Consider the following 16183-nt stretch of genomic DNA (forward strand, 5'->3'; position numbering starts at 1 on the left):
AAAAGTGTATACAAATCAGCAGGCGATGTATACTTTTTGCATCCGCATGTGATGAAAACGGATGTGCCGTTGGAGATTCTAACAGTTTTATTATTATTGGACTTTTCAAATGTCTTTTTTTTCTGGGAATCGAGAAATCACGTTTTCACGTTATTCATAACCAACGTGACTAAAAATATAGTAACATCAAATATAAGTAGATTTATTTTTTTGTCGCTGTGTCTGTGGAGCGACAAATATCCACTTTCTTGTTCACCAGGGATAACGAGAATGTGAATTAAAATCCTGGATTTTGCTGAATTGAAGAGGACCTTAGGCCGAGGTCACATATTATCATTTTGCAATGTCACTGCATGAGCTGATAACAGAAAAATAGGCATCTTTAACAAGAAATTAGAAATCCATATAAAAAAATCAAACAAGTTTGACATTTCAAGCTCTTTTTGAGTTTGCTGTCATGCTGTGCAACTAGAAAAGAAAAGCCTGGAAATACAACAGATTGACAAAGTAAAACTAAGAGCTATGAAAGTCATTTCTTGCTCTTTTCGGTTGGGGTGCCAACAAAGTTGTGATAGACGCATCATAGTCCGAATCAGGAAAAAGATCCCAACTGTCAGGGTTATCATAATTTTCAAGCATCTTGAGTTTCTCTAGAGGGGCTTATTGACTCATCTTCAGACCTTTCAAATCATTCTGACGTTCATTTTCTAAACCAAATAACAGCCAATTTAGTGAGAGCAAACAACTGATGAGCAAAAATAAGCAAAAATAAAAAAAGTTTGTTCGACTTATAGTTGCAACTTTGATTTTTTTTCATCGGGTAAAAGGTTTAACAAGAATCCTTGTATTTAGATTAGCTAATCGGGTACGAAAAACTTCTGAAAAACATTTCTTGTATCCATCATCGCAATCTAATTCGATATAAAACAGTAGAGATTCAGTAAAGACATAACCTCCGTAAAACAAAATTGTTGATCCCAGCCGATACTAGCAAGAAATTGCAACTAAATTAAGCAAAATTGTTAACCTCTGAACGCTACTGCGGAATTGAAAAGGGGCGTTACTAATTCGATATAAACTCTACATAACTACTTCTAATTAGATAACCTGAAACTCACCTGACCCTTAAAAAAATGAAATTAAAACCCCTGGAAAGCTAAAATTCATCAAACACTAAAACATGAACCACTTCGTGCATATGATAAAACTAACAATCAACCTTAAAAGAATCACACTTAAAACGAATTTTCTTTCGGAAAACAAAAATCTCTTATTAGGTTCAACTTACTTACACCATGTTTGTTTACTCCTGACTCATCTGAATCGTCTGGATCTGAATCATCTGGATCTGAGTGAAATCACCTGACTCATCCGAATCTGAGTCGATATGTTTGTTTTGAGTCAGATCTGACTCATCTGACTCGGAAATAAGTGAGTCAGTGGTTTGGTCCCATGAGTCAGGGATATTTTGTTACCTGACTCAAATGAGTCCGAGTCAGGGGTTATGTCTGAGTCAGAGGTCGAGTCAGATCTGACTCAAAATGGAAAACAAACAGTCTGACTGATGACTCGGTCCGAGTCAGGAGTTGACTCAGATTCAGACGCCGATTCAGCTGCAAACAAACAAGATCTTAGAGAGATCTTGTGAAGATGATATCCATTGTTTATATCGCCCGATAATACCTTGAGCAACCAAGTTAAAGATGATTCCGTTAAGACTTTTTCAAAGATTTGAAAAATATTCGTAGGCTTAATTCTGTTTTTCACACTTCATCGGAATAAGTAAAGAGGAAAGTTTTTTTTGTTTTGACTTTTGATAAGTATTAGAGACTTTGTTTGAGGATAGTTTTGTCCGATTCACAAAAAAAATATTGAATAGTTCGTGTTAGGTGAGTTGATCACGAGTTTTCCACTCCCTTAATCCAAACACCTCCTCCCTGTAACTATAATCCGATGATTAAGGTTACAACTCCATTGAAACATTATGTCAAACTCAAAACTCGACATTGTAGCATCCTACTAATGGTGATAAATGCAGCTATTTCATGTTTGACTAAGTAACCATTAGCTCAATTTACTCCAACACATATCAACTTTCTTTTCTAACTTTACCTGTCAGAATAAAATACAACATCAAAATAACTTAACAAGAATGGACTATCTAGTCTATGCTTAACTCGACAACAATATGTAGCACAACTATTTTCACATCTCAATTTTGGTAACCAGATGAAGACCTTATTATAAACAAATGAGCTAAGTAAAAGTAATGTAACATTCATGTCTATGAGCGCAATTAGTCACTTATTTCATTTATCTACCGTCTTGATAATATAGAGAATGGGGCATTTGCCCAATTTTTTTTAATACATTGTTCTAATGGACGAGTAAAAATTATTATGGGTGAAATGGACGCCAAAAAAATAGCAAGAGTGAAACTGGATTCATTCTAGCTTAAACTTAAAAAATATTGAGGATGAAACTGGATGCATCCTGATGTAAATTAAAAATAAGAAAAACTATTTGAAAATGGGTACGATAAAACTGTTTACATCCTGGTTATTTTTATATTTTTTTCCATTTAAACAGTATCAAATTTTACATGTCTTTTTCACACAGGAATTGTTGATTTTGATCTTTTTAACCAATTTTTTGATGATAATATAATGCTCAATTATATGATAAAGAAAAATCACTATAAGCATGAGGAGCCTAAAATGAATAAAAGGTGGAATCATTTCTTTTCTCCAAATATTTTTCAACGTTATATAGTAGTATATACAATAGATAAATAACAAACTCAAATTTCACATTAAGGGAACCACCCATATAGAATGGTTCTAGAGGACATGACCATTAACAAAACGTGATAAATGATTTTCTGTAGCTTTCAAATTTATACATACAAATACATAATCAAAGTACCCAAAACTATTAATTGCATATACTACGGCTTGAAACTTTCTACCACTTAAATCATGTTGGAGTTTCTTCCAAAAAAGCCTCAGGAGCTTTAAGAGTTAGCACCAAGAGAGACTCATTCCATGACGTTGATGACAACATGCCAGAAATAGAAGAAAGACCGATGCAAAATAATAAGGAAACGAAATTTGAGTTGCTTCGGATGTATAAAAGTAGTAGTAGGGATTTGGATAGTTATGAGGTCCATTGGTCGTTGATGATGGGGATGAAGGTATATTTCCATTGGTGGTTGGTGGTGGCATGTTTTCCCATGAAATTTCAGAAGGTGGTGGTGGTGGTTTCGGCAATGTTTGTGCTGGAGTTGGTTTTTTGGGTGATGGTGGCCGCGGTGGTGGTGGCGAGAGAGTGGTAGGAGACTTAGGAGTTGGGTAGTGAATGGTTGATGGTGATGGTGGGGGCGACGATGACCGAGGTGATGGAGGAGACGAAGGTAACAATAGAGGCGGTGATGAACATATAACTGGACAAGTAGTACATTCACTAATACAAAGTAACTGATCTTCTTCAGACGATAACGAAGAACTTGTAAGAAAAACAGTCGCTAAAGTTCCCACCATTAGCAATTTGATTAAGCATCCTCTCAAGAATGTTAAACCAGCAGTTCCCTGAGAAGTTGCCATCTCAATTGAACCCAAAAATCATAACCCTTGAATAAGCTAACTAGTTCCTACGTTTTGTATTTATAAACTTCAAATGATTTTTCCAAAGTGTAAAGTTCATATTAGATTCTTTCTTCAACGAATACTCATTCCAAAGTGTAAAGTGCATAGTATGTATTTAAACTTTTAGCACCGTGTCACTACTTCAAACATCGGGCAACAAAGGGACTTGGGAGTGGGCAAATCCTTTGTCACCAGACACATTTACACTGGGAAAGCGAATGACAAAAAAAAAAATACAACCCCAAAAAGTAGTTCCTTCCTCATACACGAAGGGAATGCATATATGCCATTGCCAGCCTCTTCTATTCAAAGCGTGTTGGTAATCCCAATAAAATTCTCTCTTTTTCTTTTTTTTTTTTTTTTTCCTTCTCAACTTTTACTAGTACTAGTTGTTTGATACCTTTCTCCAAACATAATTTACCTTTTCTTTTCGGAAATCTCTTCTCCAGGCAAGGTTTTTAAAACGTGAAGCGGAGACATGAAGCGTTTTTAATTTTTAGGAAGCGAATCGTATGTTGAAGCGGGAAGCGATGCTTCATGATTTGTTATTGAAGCGCTATATTTTAAAATATACGCCTATGAGTATCATTGAATTATACGAGGAATCCATATTTAATGTATGATTATTGTTCCAAAGAAAATTATGTTCACTTTTAACACCAAAAACTAGTATGGTACAGTGGTATAGAATGTTCTTTGGGAAGACGCTTCAAGAAAAAGTCAAATTTATGCTTCTTGGGTGTTCCGCTTCAGAGCTGCACTTCGAAGCGTGAAGCGTAAGCTTTTAAAAACAATGCTTCCAAGTTTTGTAGCTTTGTTCTTGATTCCTTTCACCTCATATGTCTTTTTCCGTAGCTTTGTTAATTCCTTTATTTTCATGATCGCCTCTAGCTTAGTCAGTGCATGCATGTTCACAGAAGATTCCTTTTTGATCCCTTTTTCAGCATTTTATGAAACCTTTGACCCCGAGTGGTTTGCACGTTAATCATTTGCATCAATCAAGCCAATAACAGTAGAAGCTCGCTTACAGGCGTGTTCGACATGGTGGCACCTTTTCAGTAAGATTTCCCAATTACGGACAATGTATTATTAGACGTAGAGGAGATGTGTCCGGGAGCAAAGAAATTTTTTCCCACTTGACAAAAAAAAAAGAGTCGGTCCAAGCAACGAATTGTTGCTCAGTGAAAGCACAAAGGACAAAGATACACTTAGTTGCACCCCACAACTTTAAACATTAAAACTGTCAACTCGAAGACTTTTCAGCTTAGAGGTTCAGTTTCCAATTTCAAAAACAACCTCTCAGTTACAAAAAAAAAAAAAAAGGTTCAATCCTTTGTAGTTAAACTCAATTTAGATCCAGAAGTAGCTAAGATTCATGTTAGAAACAGTTTTTGAGGACAAAAACAATCTGTTCATATCAAACTAAATGACGAGCACTAAAACAACCAGTAGTGATGGTAGTCATTCATTATCGCCAACATCGTTGGCAGGCACAAGAACATTGGTGGCAGTGGCAGTAAGGGGAAGTAGTATGGGTAGTCGACAAGCTGTTCGTTGGGCGGTTGATAATCTTCTTTCCATTGCAGATCGCTTCGTTCTTGTTCATGTCATGCCTCCTCTTAATACCATTTCAACTCCATGTATCCCTCTCTCCATCTCTCAAATAATTTATGTGTTGAAAGTGCTCCCCTATGTTATTGATGACAATATCTCTTCTTTTGGTTCGTTTTTTTTCTCTTGCAGCGGGAAATCGTATCCAAATCAGCGAAATGGATCCGACCATTGTAGCTATGTATAGGCAAGAAGTTAAAGCAAAATGTGAAGAAGTCTTTCTCCCATTCAAAACATTATGCAGATCAAAGGAGGTTTGCTTATGAATCATGTCATGAACCTTATTCCCGATTTTACTTGACCTAATCTAATTAGCTTTCGGTTTTTATATCATGTGCAGATGGAGACTTTGATTTTGGAGGATGAAAATCCTGCTTATGCGCTCTTGAAGTACATTACAAGAGCCGGTTGTAACAATTTGGTATTGGGTTCTTCTACTTCTTCAAACTTCGTAGGAAGGTAATACTAATCCTAAATCTTCCGTTCATAATCAGTGTTTTGCAGAAAAACAATTAATGACATTTTAGGAATAACGTAAATATTTTTGTTCGCAACTATATAGGAAATTGCAGGGTCAAGATGTGCCAACAACACTTATGAACTTCGTCACTACCACATGCAATATATTTGTCGTGTCAAGAACCAAAGTCATCTCAAAGTTGATCGATTCCTACTCTAATCCGGGTATTCACGAAACAAAATAGTTATTTCGATTTCCTTTTGCTTCTTGATCTTTTTTCTTATTTATTCTCCGGCTTGATCCATGCAGAAGACGCGGAAGAAAATAGAAACCACGAATTTTCAGTTACAATTAATAGAGAAGTATCCACTATTCATCCACCTTCTGAAGCATCAGAGTATGGTGGTGATGATGACTATTCTGCACCAGTATCAGAAGTCTTTACAGACATACCGTCTCGAAAATTCACCAATGGTGATTCTTTCGCTGGTGCAACAGTAAATTATAAGCGCCAGATGAGCCGCACAAATGGAAAGAAGAACTTATTGGAATTACCTAAGGGTAACGAACACGATTTCATGGCTTCAGCGTTTAAGGAGTCCAAGAAGGTAGTAAATTTGCAGACTCTGGTTTTGTTCATGATTTTTTCGTTTCTCGGTGACGCATTGCGATTAATCACCATTTCCGTGCAGTTTGAGCTTCAAAGTGAGCTATCCGGATTGCAATCTGAACTACGTCATACGCTCGAAATGTATGATAGAGCTTGTGAAGATCTTGTACATGTACAAAAGAAGGTAATATATTTCTAATCAGTTCACAACTGCAATTAATATATATATATATATACTCGGTTTTGATTCGCGTATTAATATTACAGATTCAGTCGATTTCTTCTGAATGTGTTGAGGAAGCGTCAAAGACACGAGCTGCAATTGAAAGAGTAGAAATGTGGAATAAAATTGCTGAAGAGGAAAAATCCAACTACTTAGAAACCACAAATGAACTTGAAGTGGCAAAACAATTGCTGTCGCAAGAAGTCCACGAAAGACAAAAGGCAGAACTGAATGTCATAACAACGTTTACGGAGAGACAGGTTTTGATTGATGCTCTTTTCTCGGGTGATAGAAGGTATAAGCGGTTCACTAAAGATGAAATAGTTGCTGCTACTGATTCGTTCTCGGACGCTAAGGTTATCGGTGAAGGAGGATACGGGAAAGTTTATAAATGTACACTTGATCACACACCAATGGCTGTTAAAGTTCTTCATCCGCAGGAGTTTCATTCTAAGAAAGAAGAGTTCTTAACTGAGGTACTTATTTGATCTCAATCTCTAGATTAATTTATTGAACTAAGCTAGATTAACAAGTTCCGCAATCTTGGCAGGTTGAGGTGCTTAGCCAACTATGTCACCCACACTTGGTTTTACTGCTAGGGGGTTGTCCCGAAATCGGTTGTCTAGTTTATGAATACATGGAAAATGGGAACCTTGAAGAACGTCTCTTTTGTGAAGGTGGAACGGAACCTCTTCCATGGTTCATCCGCTTCCAAATAGCTTATGAAGTAGCTTGTGGTCTTGCATTCCTGCATGGTACCAAACCGGAGCCAATTATTCATCGCGACTTGAAACCAGGGAACATTTTATTAGGCCGTAACTACGTGAGCAAGATTGGAGATGTTGGGTTTGCTAAGTTTATGACATCTATTGTTCCTGACAATGTTTCCATGTGTAGAAACTCTACTCTGGCAGGTACACTCAACTATATGGACCCTGAGTATTACAGAACCGGTGTCATTAGACCAAAATCAGATGTATATTCTTTCGGAATAATCGTTCTCCAAATGTTAACCGCTCGTCCGGCAAATGGGTTAGTAATGAGTGTTGAAAACGCGATTAGTTGTGGTCTTTTTGTTGATATTTTAGACAAGTCAATTACAGATTGGCCACTTCCTGAAGCACAAGAATTAGCTTGGCTTGCATTGCGATGCGCAAGATTAAGATGCAGAGATAGGCCTGATCTTAGATCTGAGATCCTTCCTGTGCTCGAAAGGTTCTCAAATCTTGCAAATATTCAGTTACAGAAGGCTGATAATTTTATGCCAAGCTACTATTTCTGTCCCATACTTCAGGTATGACACCAGTAACGATGCTGAAACCCTTCATTCCCTCTCCTATCTGAATGTGTTATTGATTTGTTACTTCCTTCCGATAATGCAGGAAGTAATGGAGGATCCACACATTGCAGCTGATGGATTTACGTATGAGTACTCGGCAATCCAGAAATGGGTTGAGAAGCAAAAAGTATCCCCTGTAACGAGAGTTATACTCCCGCATATCAGATTAACCCCAAATCTTACTTTGAAGTCTGCGATAGAAGAATGGAAGCAGCAACAGGTTCAAACTGCGTAAATGAAAACCGGTTCGAGTTGCCATGATTGAACTGAGAATTCCCATACTGTCAATTCAAACTTTATATTTGCAAATCAAGGGTGTGTTGAAATTCCGTTTTTGTGACTTAATTAGTGTTCTAATCTTATAAAAATGATTTGTATTGTGAGACACTGAAATATATTATTCTGATCTGAATGGGCTGAATATAAGTAATAACATCGAGTCGGAGGTTTATAGCTTGTTTGGCAACCAGAAACACAAGTAGTTTTCAAAAGTTAGAAAAGTGAAAAGTTAATTTACTTCTTATGTAGATCATCAGGGGTAGGTGCAGTTGCAAGACTTTGCATTTGCCACTGTATCTGTTATTTAGAAAGGAATTGGATGTTAGTCAATGTTTAAAAGTCTTAGTTATTTCCTTATTCCAGTATGATTTTTATTTAGCATTCTAGTTATTTTAGGAATTCTAGACTCTGGTTCGTAGGTACAGGCCTAGCATATATATGTAGGTTGTTAAGTTCAGGGGAGAGGGGATCTTATTTTATGTTTATATTCTTTTCTTGCTTCTTAAGGTTTGAGAAATCCTTCTTTTCGCATCTTGTTTTTTCTTCCCACCCTGCAAGGCTGCAGACTCATTCACCAAACAGAAATAGTTTTCAGAAGTCAGAAAACTGAACAAATAATATCCAAACACTAAACATTAGATACGAGTATTTTTTTTTCTCTCTCTCTTTAAAAGTATCTGGAGGTTTATAACTTAGGGTTTCCAACTATCCACAATCTGACGGCCGATACCGTGATTCCACAGCTCATGGAGATAAATCAAGGTGATGAATCTTTCTCTGATGAGTCTGATCTCAAGTATGAGATGTCGAGTGAACACAGCGACATTGACTACAATGCCGAGGAAGAAGAAGAAGCTTATTTTCTGGAACAACGCCGAGAGAAAATCAGAACGGTCTTTCATATCCTTCAGTTTAATATAACACCCAAGGAGTTCCTGAATGTTATGAATAAAAGGAAAGAAGAGTACATTATGTCACAAGGTGTGCAGAATGTACTAGGTCTGACAGCTTGAAGAAGCTGAATTGTGTGCGGCACTGGAATTTGTTTATACCGAGTGTAAGAAGCAGAATTGGATAGCCTCATGGCCTGAGAGTGCTACTCATGTTCAAACCCTGATACATCATGCTATTGCACGTCGCCGTTGTTTTATTATAAACGTCGGTAGTATAGATGGAAAGCAGGGATGCTTCGGAGTTATTATTCGTGACTATCGTGGCAAACCCATTGTTGCATACTCTGGATATGATGCAAGTTTGATTTCAGAAATTTACCATGAGATGCAGGGAGTGAACAAAGCCTTGGAGCTTGCTATTAACCTTAAGCTTACATATATTCTTGTGTACTGCAGATTGTCAGATGTAGCCTCCTTTTTGGTGTCCTGCCAACGCCTCGTTCATCGATGCTTCGGCAGTAATGGTAAGCCTTCAATAGAAGTAGAGAAGTGGTGTGAAAAATGTGTATTAAAACATTTACCATTTTGTCGATATGATGAAGTAGAGAAGTGGTGTGAAAAATGTGAAAAAAGTGGATTTCTATTTGGGCGTTACTAGACTAAGATCTGTTTGGAATGTTGTGATTGAAAGAATGATTCTAAAGCTAGCTCCTTGGAAGAGAAGGTACCTCTCGAAAGCCGGAAGGGTTGAGCTCATCAATAGCGCGTTAGCATCCATCCCTTTGTATTATTTTTCACTTTTTCAAATTCCTATTTCAGTAACGAAGAAATTAGAAAGACTGATGCGGAATTTTCTTTGGAGAGATACTATTAACAAGAAAAGCCTTCATTGGAGGTCGTGGAAAAAAGTTTTTGTCCCTAAGAGTGAAGGCGGTCTGGGCATCAGAAATTTAAAGGTTACCAACGACGCTCTGTTAACAAAGTGGTTGTGGAGATATGGAGAGGAGAAGATGAGTTTGTGGAGGAAAATCATTTTTGAGAAATTCGGCGACATCGAAGAAGTTTGGTTACCTAAAGACTCAAAAAGAACTTATGGTGGGGGTTATGGCGGGATATTCTCAATCAGTCTGTTGTCCTTAAAAATGGGTCCAAAATTTCAACAGGTAGAGGAAATAAGACAAATTTTTGGGATGATGTTTGGTGTCATGAAAAAACTCTTAGAGAGTTATTTCCAAAGCTATGATGGGGCTGGACCGTCTTGGAACATTGATCCTTGTAGAAGGCTTAAGGATCAGGAAATTCAAGAAGTTACAGAATTCTCTATATTTTTAGACGATCGAGGAGCTCTTGTTGCAACCGATGATAAACGGGAGTGGACTTACATCCCTAAAGGTATGTTCTCTGTTAGTTCTTGCTATGCTTGGCTTATGCATGATCAAGGACAAATCACACCTCCAAAATTTCCATCTAAATACATTTGGAACAAGACAATCCCTCCTAAGGTTAGTTTCTTGGTTTGGGCTGCTGCAAATAGAGTTGTTCCCACTCTTTCTATGTTGTCGAGAAGGGGTATGACAGTGGTGAATTTATGTGGGTTTTCTGATAATAATGAGGAATCGGTGGAGCATTTGTTTCTCCATTGCCCTTTCATTTGGAAGATTTGGGAACATTTTCTTCAACAGCTGGGTTTTTCCTGGGTTCATCCCACAACCATTATTGATTTCTTATGGAAGTGGAATTGAATATTTCGACCAAACCCCTTTTGTTCTTGCGATATTGTCTTCCGTTTGCTTTGTGGTGGGTGGTGTGGTTGGAAAGAAATGACATTCAAATAGCGAAGAAGCAAGGGAGGAAAACCTTAAACTCTCTTATTATAGATATAAAGTTGTTGTTGCTTAGTTGGTCTGTTAATGTTGATTCATTTAAAAACATGAAGTTAGATGACTTCGTTTTTGATTGGAAAATCTTGTTTAGAGAATAGTCGGATGTAAGTTCTCTTTTCTCTCATGTATCTTTCGAGGGTGCTGTCTTCGCACTTTCTTTTCTAATTCCATCTTATCTTTTTCAAAAAAAAAAAATATCTCTAATCTTGTTTGGGAAATTATGGATAAAGTTCTCCGACTTGAGAAGAAGCATCTAGATTTCAGTGGTAGTAGAAGGTCTTGGAACTACCCTGTCGATTGTCTTGCAACATGTGGGAAGTCATGGGAGCTGAATCCATGGGAGTTGTGCAAGCACAGTCAACTGACGGAAATTCTCTACAAAGAAGCAAGCGGTGATGAGTCTGGATGTACTGTATTCGCAGTAAGCGAATAATAGTCGGTAGTTGAAGCATGCTGCCTCTACAAATTATATTGTTATGGATGGAACTTTACAACACGGCATGAAAAAAATAGGAGCTTCCGGTCTTTAGACTAATGGACTCGGTCACCCTGAAGAATTTATGATTGAAGGATGCTGCCTCTACAAATAGGGCAAGTTTTTTGACTCGAGTTTCCCGGCTTCAACCATTCATCGATGCAATTGCGATGAAATTTGTGTGTGCACCTCCTAATCATACAATATTATTACCTTGATCATCCTTTTGGCGTACATCATATAAATTCCCCAAACAAATAGCACATTCAGATGACACGGCCATGGGTGGATGTTTATAATCCGAAGGTGGAGCTCGCTGTTGAGTATTGCTCAAAGATGTAAATTCATCACATGAACCATGAATTACTGCAGATGCACGACCATTATCTGATTGCTCAAGAGCATATTCGACTAGATCGTTTACGGTTATGTTAATGATTTCGTTTGGAAAAGCACAAGGGTCATTATTTTCATGTACCACACTAGGTTGACGAGGAGGTATCAGTTGTTGTACTGGTCGAGTTGTTTGTATGGCCGGTGCGTTCAAATATGGTCGGGAAGCTGGATGCGGTCCTTCGTTTGCTTGTATACATTTCCGGATCCAAAAGAAACCTCCGGTGCAACAGCACCCCAAAGAGACGCTGAAACAGATTATAGGTGCAATAATCATATTATTATTTTTATTTTTTTGGAAAACAAGGACTACTGTTGATTAGTTGGAAGGCAAGGGGAAGGCTTGTATATATAGCCAGAGAGACAGAAAGAGATGTTATATTGGACAAGGAAAAGAAAAAACCTAATCCTTGCTGGACCCTAAAAACGCCGGAATGAATTTTTGTGACACCCGGCGGTTGGTTGCTAATTGCAATATATAGCCAGTGGTTTCTTCTTTTTTTTTTGTTTCTTTTTCAGGACAAGATTCTTGCATGTATCAAGAACATCTCCTCTTTCAATTTTACAAGGATGAAATATTTTTGTTTGATGAATAAAAGAGATTCTAACACTATTATTTTAAGTGAAATAACATGCAAAAAACACGAACGCATGCAAGAACCATCAGAAGACTAAATATCGAACACAAACCCTTAAGGCCTTAATAAATATTCAGTGAGCACAGTTAATAAGAAACAGATTATTGATTCTGGTGCATTTAACCAAAGCTCATGAAGGGAGCAGTTTTGTAGAAACATAAACAGAAAATTCCAAGGCAATAGTGCCTTCCAAACGATGACAAACAGTATGTAATTTTATTATAAGACTATGGATCCCAGTAAATGTTGCACGCCTATTAACGACAGCTAGCCTTCCCTTGCTTCAAGTCTTCTGGCCTGGATATGACATCCACTAATGAAAAAGCGAACTTTATCTTCTCCGGCTAGGATCTTATCAATTGTTTCGGTTGCATGGAATTCAATCATAGCATACATTGGTTGACGTCGTTGAGGGGGCCTAACTTGTTGCATGCAGATGCTTTCAACACAATTTTCACCATTCGTCCTGCAATTAACAATGTTAATTCTGACCCAAACAAATTCCAAAAAACAAATAACATTATTGGATAACAATTATTACCTGACCAAGAATTCACGAATTTGATCTTCTGAAATTGGAAATCCTCTAGAGAATATAACGAACAAAGTTCGTTTACATGGTGGAATAATTTCTACTGTTGGTTGTTCCTCAAATGTTGTCAAGAATGACGAGGTCCTAACAAATTCAGAAATATTCTCACCCTGTGTAGTACCAGATGACGAACCTGCCTCGACCTTAATTGGTGCCGAATTATCGAGTTCTACCTCGGGAATATTAGTGTCTTCATCAGCACGATCATTAACCAGATCATTAGGATTGTCACCGAAACCATTCTTCAACATTGCTTTTCTCAAGATATCTGCAAACATTATGGAGCAAAGATTTCCTATTATTTGTTTGAGAGAAGAATACCCAATTGCTCCATGTTCGAACAGATATTTCATAGAAACGTACATTGCAGACCCAGAATCTCGTATCAGTGTTAACGTTGTATTCATGTCCGTTACTGCAGTGCGGTAAAAAGGAGGAGGAGGAGGAGTACCGGTAATGATATAATATACTGCCCATTCTGCTTCGTCGCATGCGGAATTCGTTATGATATCGCTTTGGTATGTAAGCAATTCAAGTATGATACTTGGATACCCCATCTCTTCCATGGAAATCCATAAAGCAATAATTGCCATCGAACGCAAAGGATCTTTCCCTAAGGTAATTGCTAAATATCTGTAAATCTCTCGATCAATCCTGTAGAAGAACCGCAGTTCCTCTATCGTCATTTTCTCATCGTGATAAGATGTCATGATTGAGAGATGAATACACAGATATTTGAATTGATGAAACTGATGGGAGAGGGATGGGTACTGGTTAAATGGGATTCTGGGATATTTATATGCAAAATGGTGACTGTTTGTAAGTGTTGTTGGTATGGAAATCTGTCTCTTACGAAGAGGTGTGAATTTAATCATTTGTGTCGTCTCCGTTTCAAACACAACGGTTGAGTTTAAAGTCATTTAGAAAGGATGTTTGGCGCCAGAAGTTTGAGTTTTTGCAACTGTATCTAAAACATCTAAAGAGAAAATACTAATAAAATCTTATTGTTAGACTTCCAAATGTCATAACTCATAACCACCAACTGCTTCGATGTATTCATATATGAAAACAAAATCATAGTTCTAAGCTTTTACTCCAAAGCTGAGTCGACACGACATGGGAGCCCGACTCTGATCAGGTCCTTTTATCTGGGCCAAAATGAACACCGTCTTCCCTATTGGTCTATTGGCTATTACTCCAATTAGGGGTGAGCATGTGACCCGAAATCCGTGCTTTTTGTCCTGTCCAACTTAGGGATGCACAGGAACCGTCCCGTCCCATGGAACCGTCCCGGAACCGCAGGAACCGTACCGGTACCGTTCCGGAACCGCGGTCAGATGGGACAGGTACAAGTACTAAAACTGGTACCGTGCCTAGAGGAGGTACGAGTAACGGTCCTATGCTATTCCCGTCTCGTCCCTTCCCGTAGTACCGAGGATCTATATCAGTTGAAATTAGGGGTTAAATCCTAACCGTTGATATTAGGGGTTAAACCCTTTCTCTATCGTATTCTCTTCATTTTTGTTTCCTCTCAGTTTCATCTTCCTCTCGGAGAAGAAGCGAGAAGAGGCCGTCGACACACCAGTCACCACCATGTTCTAATCATCATCGCCAGTTCTAAGTTCTAATCATCATCACCACACCATCTTCTAAGCCACCGCACCACCATTTTCGTTTTCTATCTACTGCAAGTTTAACCCTAGAAATCAAACAAGCTCCTTCTCGTTATTAACAAACCCTAACATTTTCGATATAATTAACAAACCAGCTCGTTTTCTATTTGCTGCAAGTTTGTCATCCTGGTACATCTTCTTCAGGTATAATTAACAAACCCTAACATTTTCGATAGTTTCATTTTGTTTTTATTCATGTATCCTGGTTGGCTTTACATAGTGTTGTTGTTTACTTGTCTGATGATTTAATTGAAAGGGTTCAAATCGTGCAATTTGATGTATAGATTTGTGCAATTGCAAATGAGATATGAATAAATAGGGAATATCAGGGTGTATTCATATCTCCCTGCATTTTTGGTACTTTCATTGATGCATCTGTGTAACTGTGTAGAATCTGCAGGTTCTGCTTGAAATTCATGTTAGCTAGGTGCTTTGGGTTTAATTTGGTGTGGACTTGTTAAATTGTGTAGTGTCCTCTGAAAAGGTGTGAATTCGTTTCTGCTTGAAACTCTCATATTGGTTTAATTTCTGCTTGAAACTCTCATATTGGCATCAAAAGGTGTGAATTCGTTTATATACTTCACATGATGTCAAGTTTCTAGAAACATTGATGTGAAGTAAATTTGTAATTTGTGTCAGTAAATCTGTATTTTTGAAGGAATTTTGTTTTTCAAACCATTTCTTATGCAAATGCAATAATCTGTATTGATGAGCTCTCAGTTTAACACTTAACTTGTTTTTTTTCATTTCAGATGGATGCAAATGCAACTCAAAGTCAAGCTGCAACTGAAGTTGGTTCCTCTATTAACCCTACATTTGTTCATGCACCTTCTACTGATGCACAGAAAGTTGTACAAGGAGATCCAAATGAAGCTACAACTCCTGCTGTTGATGTAGCAGAATCCGAAATCCACTTCAAAAGCTTGGAAGGATTTTATAAAATTAGATGAGGTATGGGCACAATGTAAGCATTGTCACAAGAAATTGAAATCTGGTAGTCAAAAGAATGGTACGTCTGGGTTATGGAAACTCTTGAGGCATTGCACCTAGAATCCTAATAAGAAGAAGGTGGAAGGACAACAATTATTGATGTTTGAACCCCAAAAGCCAGGTGAGGATAGTAAATTGATTGCATCTAGTTTCAGTCAAGAAGCGTGCAGAAGGGCTCTTGTTGTGTTTATCATTGTTGATGAGAAGCCATTCAGAATTGTTGAAGGTTAAGGGTTTAGGTCCTATTCGCAGATGTTGGAGCCTCGATTCAAAATGCCGAGTCGTAAGACCATTTACAGGGATCTGTTACAACTCTATGTCGATGAGAAATTTTTTTTGAAGCGTTACTTTGCAGCTACCAAAATGAGGGTGTCCTTGACAACTGATACATGGACTTCTCCTAACAATTATAACTACATCTGCGTAACTGTTCATTTTATTGATCAAAATTGGAAGTTACAAAAGAGAATCATCTTGTTT

At 37.6% G+C, this 16183-nt stretch overlaps 3 protein-coding genes across 3 annotated transcripts; 1 reads left to right on the forward strand and 2 right to left on the reverse strand.

The window, feature by feature from the left end:
- Window positions 1-3020: 3020 nt before the first annotated feature.
- Window positions 3021-3602, reverse strand: LOC113352833 (formin-like protein 14). Its single transcript, XM_026596600.1, has one exon. The coding sequence runs from the start codon at window positions 3600-3602 to the stop codon at window positions 3021-3023; it is 582 nt and encodes a 193-aa protein (XP_026452385.1).
- A 1386-nt stretch (window positions 3603-4988) lies between these two features.
- Window positions 4989-8298, forward strand: LOC113352835 (U-box domain-containing protein 34-like). The gene is made up of 9 exons (XM_026596601.1): window positions 4989-5284; window positions 5388-5509; window positions 5596-5714; window positions 5818-5939; window positions 6025-6323; window positions 6408-6509; window positions 6593-7024; window positions 7099-7842; window positions 7931-8298. The coding sequence occupies exons 1-9, from the start codon at window positions 5071-5073 to the stop codon at window positions 8120-8122; spliced, it is 2346 nt and encodes a 781-aa protein (XP_026452386.1). The 5' UTR covers window positions 4989-5070; the 3' UTR covers window positions 8123-8298.
- Window positions 8299-12513: 4215 nt separating this feature from the next.
- On the reverse strand, window positions 12514-13791 carry LOC113354537. Its single transcript, XM_026597842.1, has 2 exons — window positions 12990-13791; window positions 12514-12914 (listed from the first exon to the last, which is right to left on the reverse strand). Exons 1-2 carry the CDS (start codon window positions 13748-13750, stop codon window positions 12716-12718), a joined length of 960 nt encoding a protein of 319 aa, XP_026453627.1. The 5' UTR covers window positions 13751-13791; the 3' UTR covers window positions 12514-12715.
- Window positions 13792-16183: the final 2392 nt, after the last annotated feature.

This window comes from Papaver somniferum, chromosome 2 (genome assembly GCF_003573695.1).
Source record: "Papaver somniferum cultivar HN1 chromosome 2, ASM357369v1, whole genome shotgun sequence".
In the NCBI taxonomy this organism is placed as follows: domain Eukaryota; kingdom Viridiplantae; phylum Streptophyta; class Magnoliopsida; order Ranunculales; family Papaveraceae; genus Papaver; species Papaver somniferum.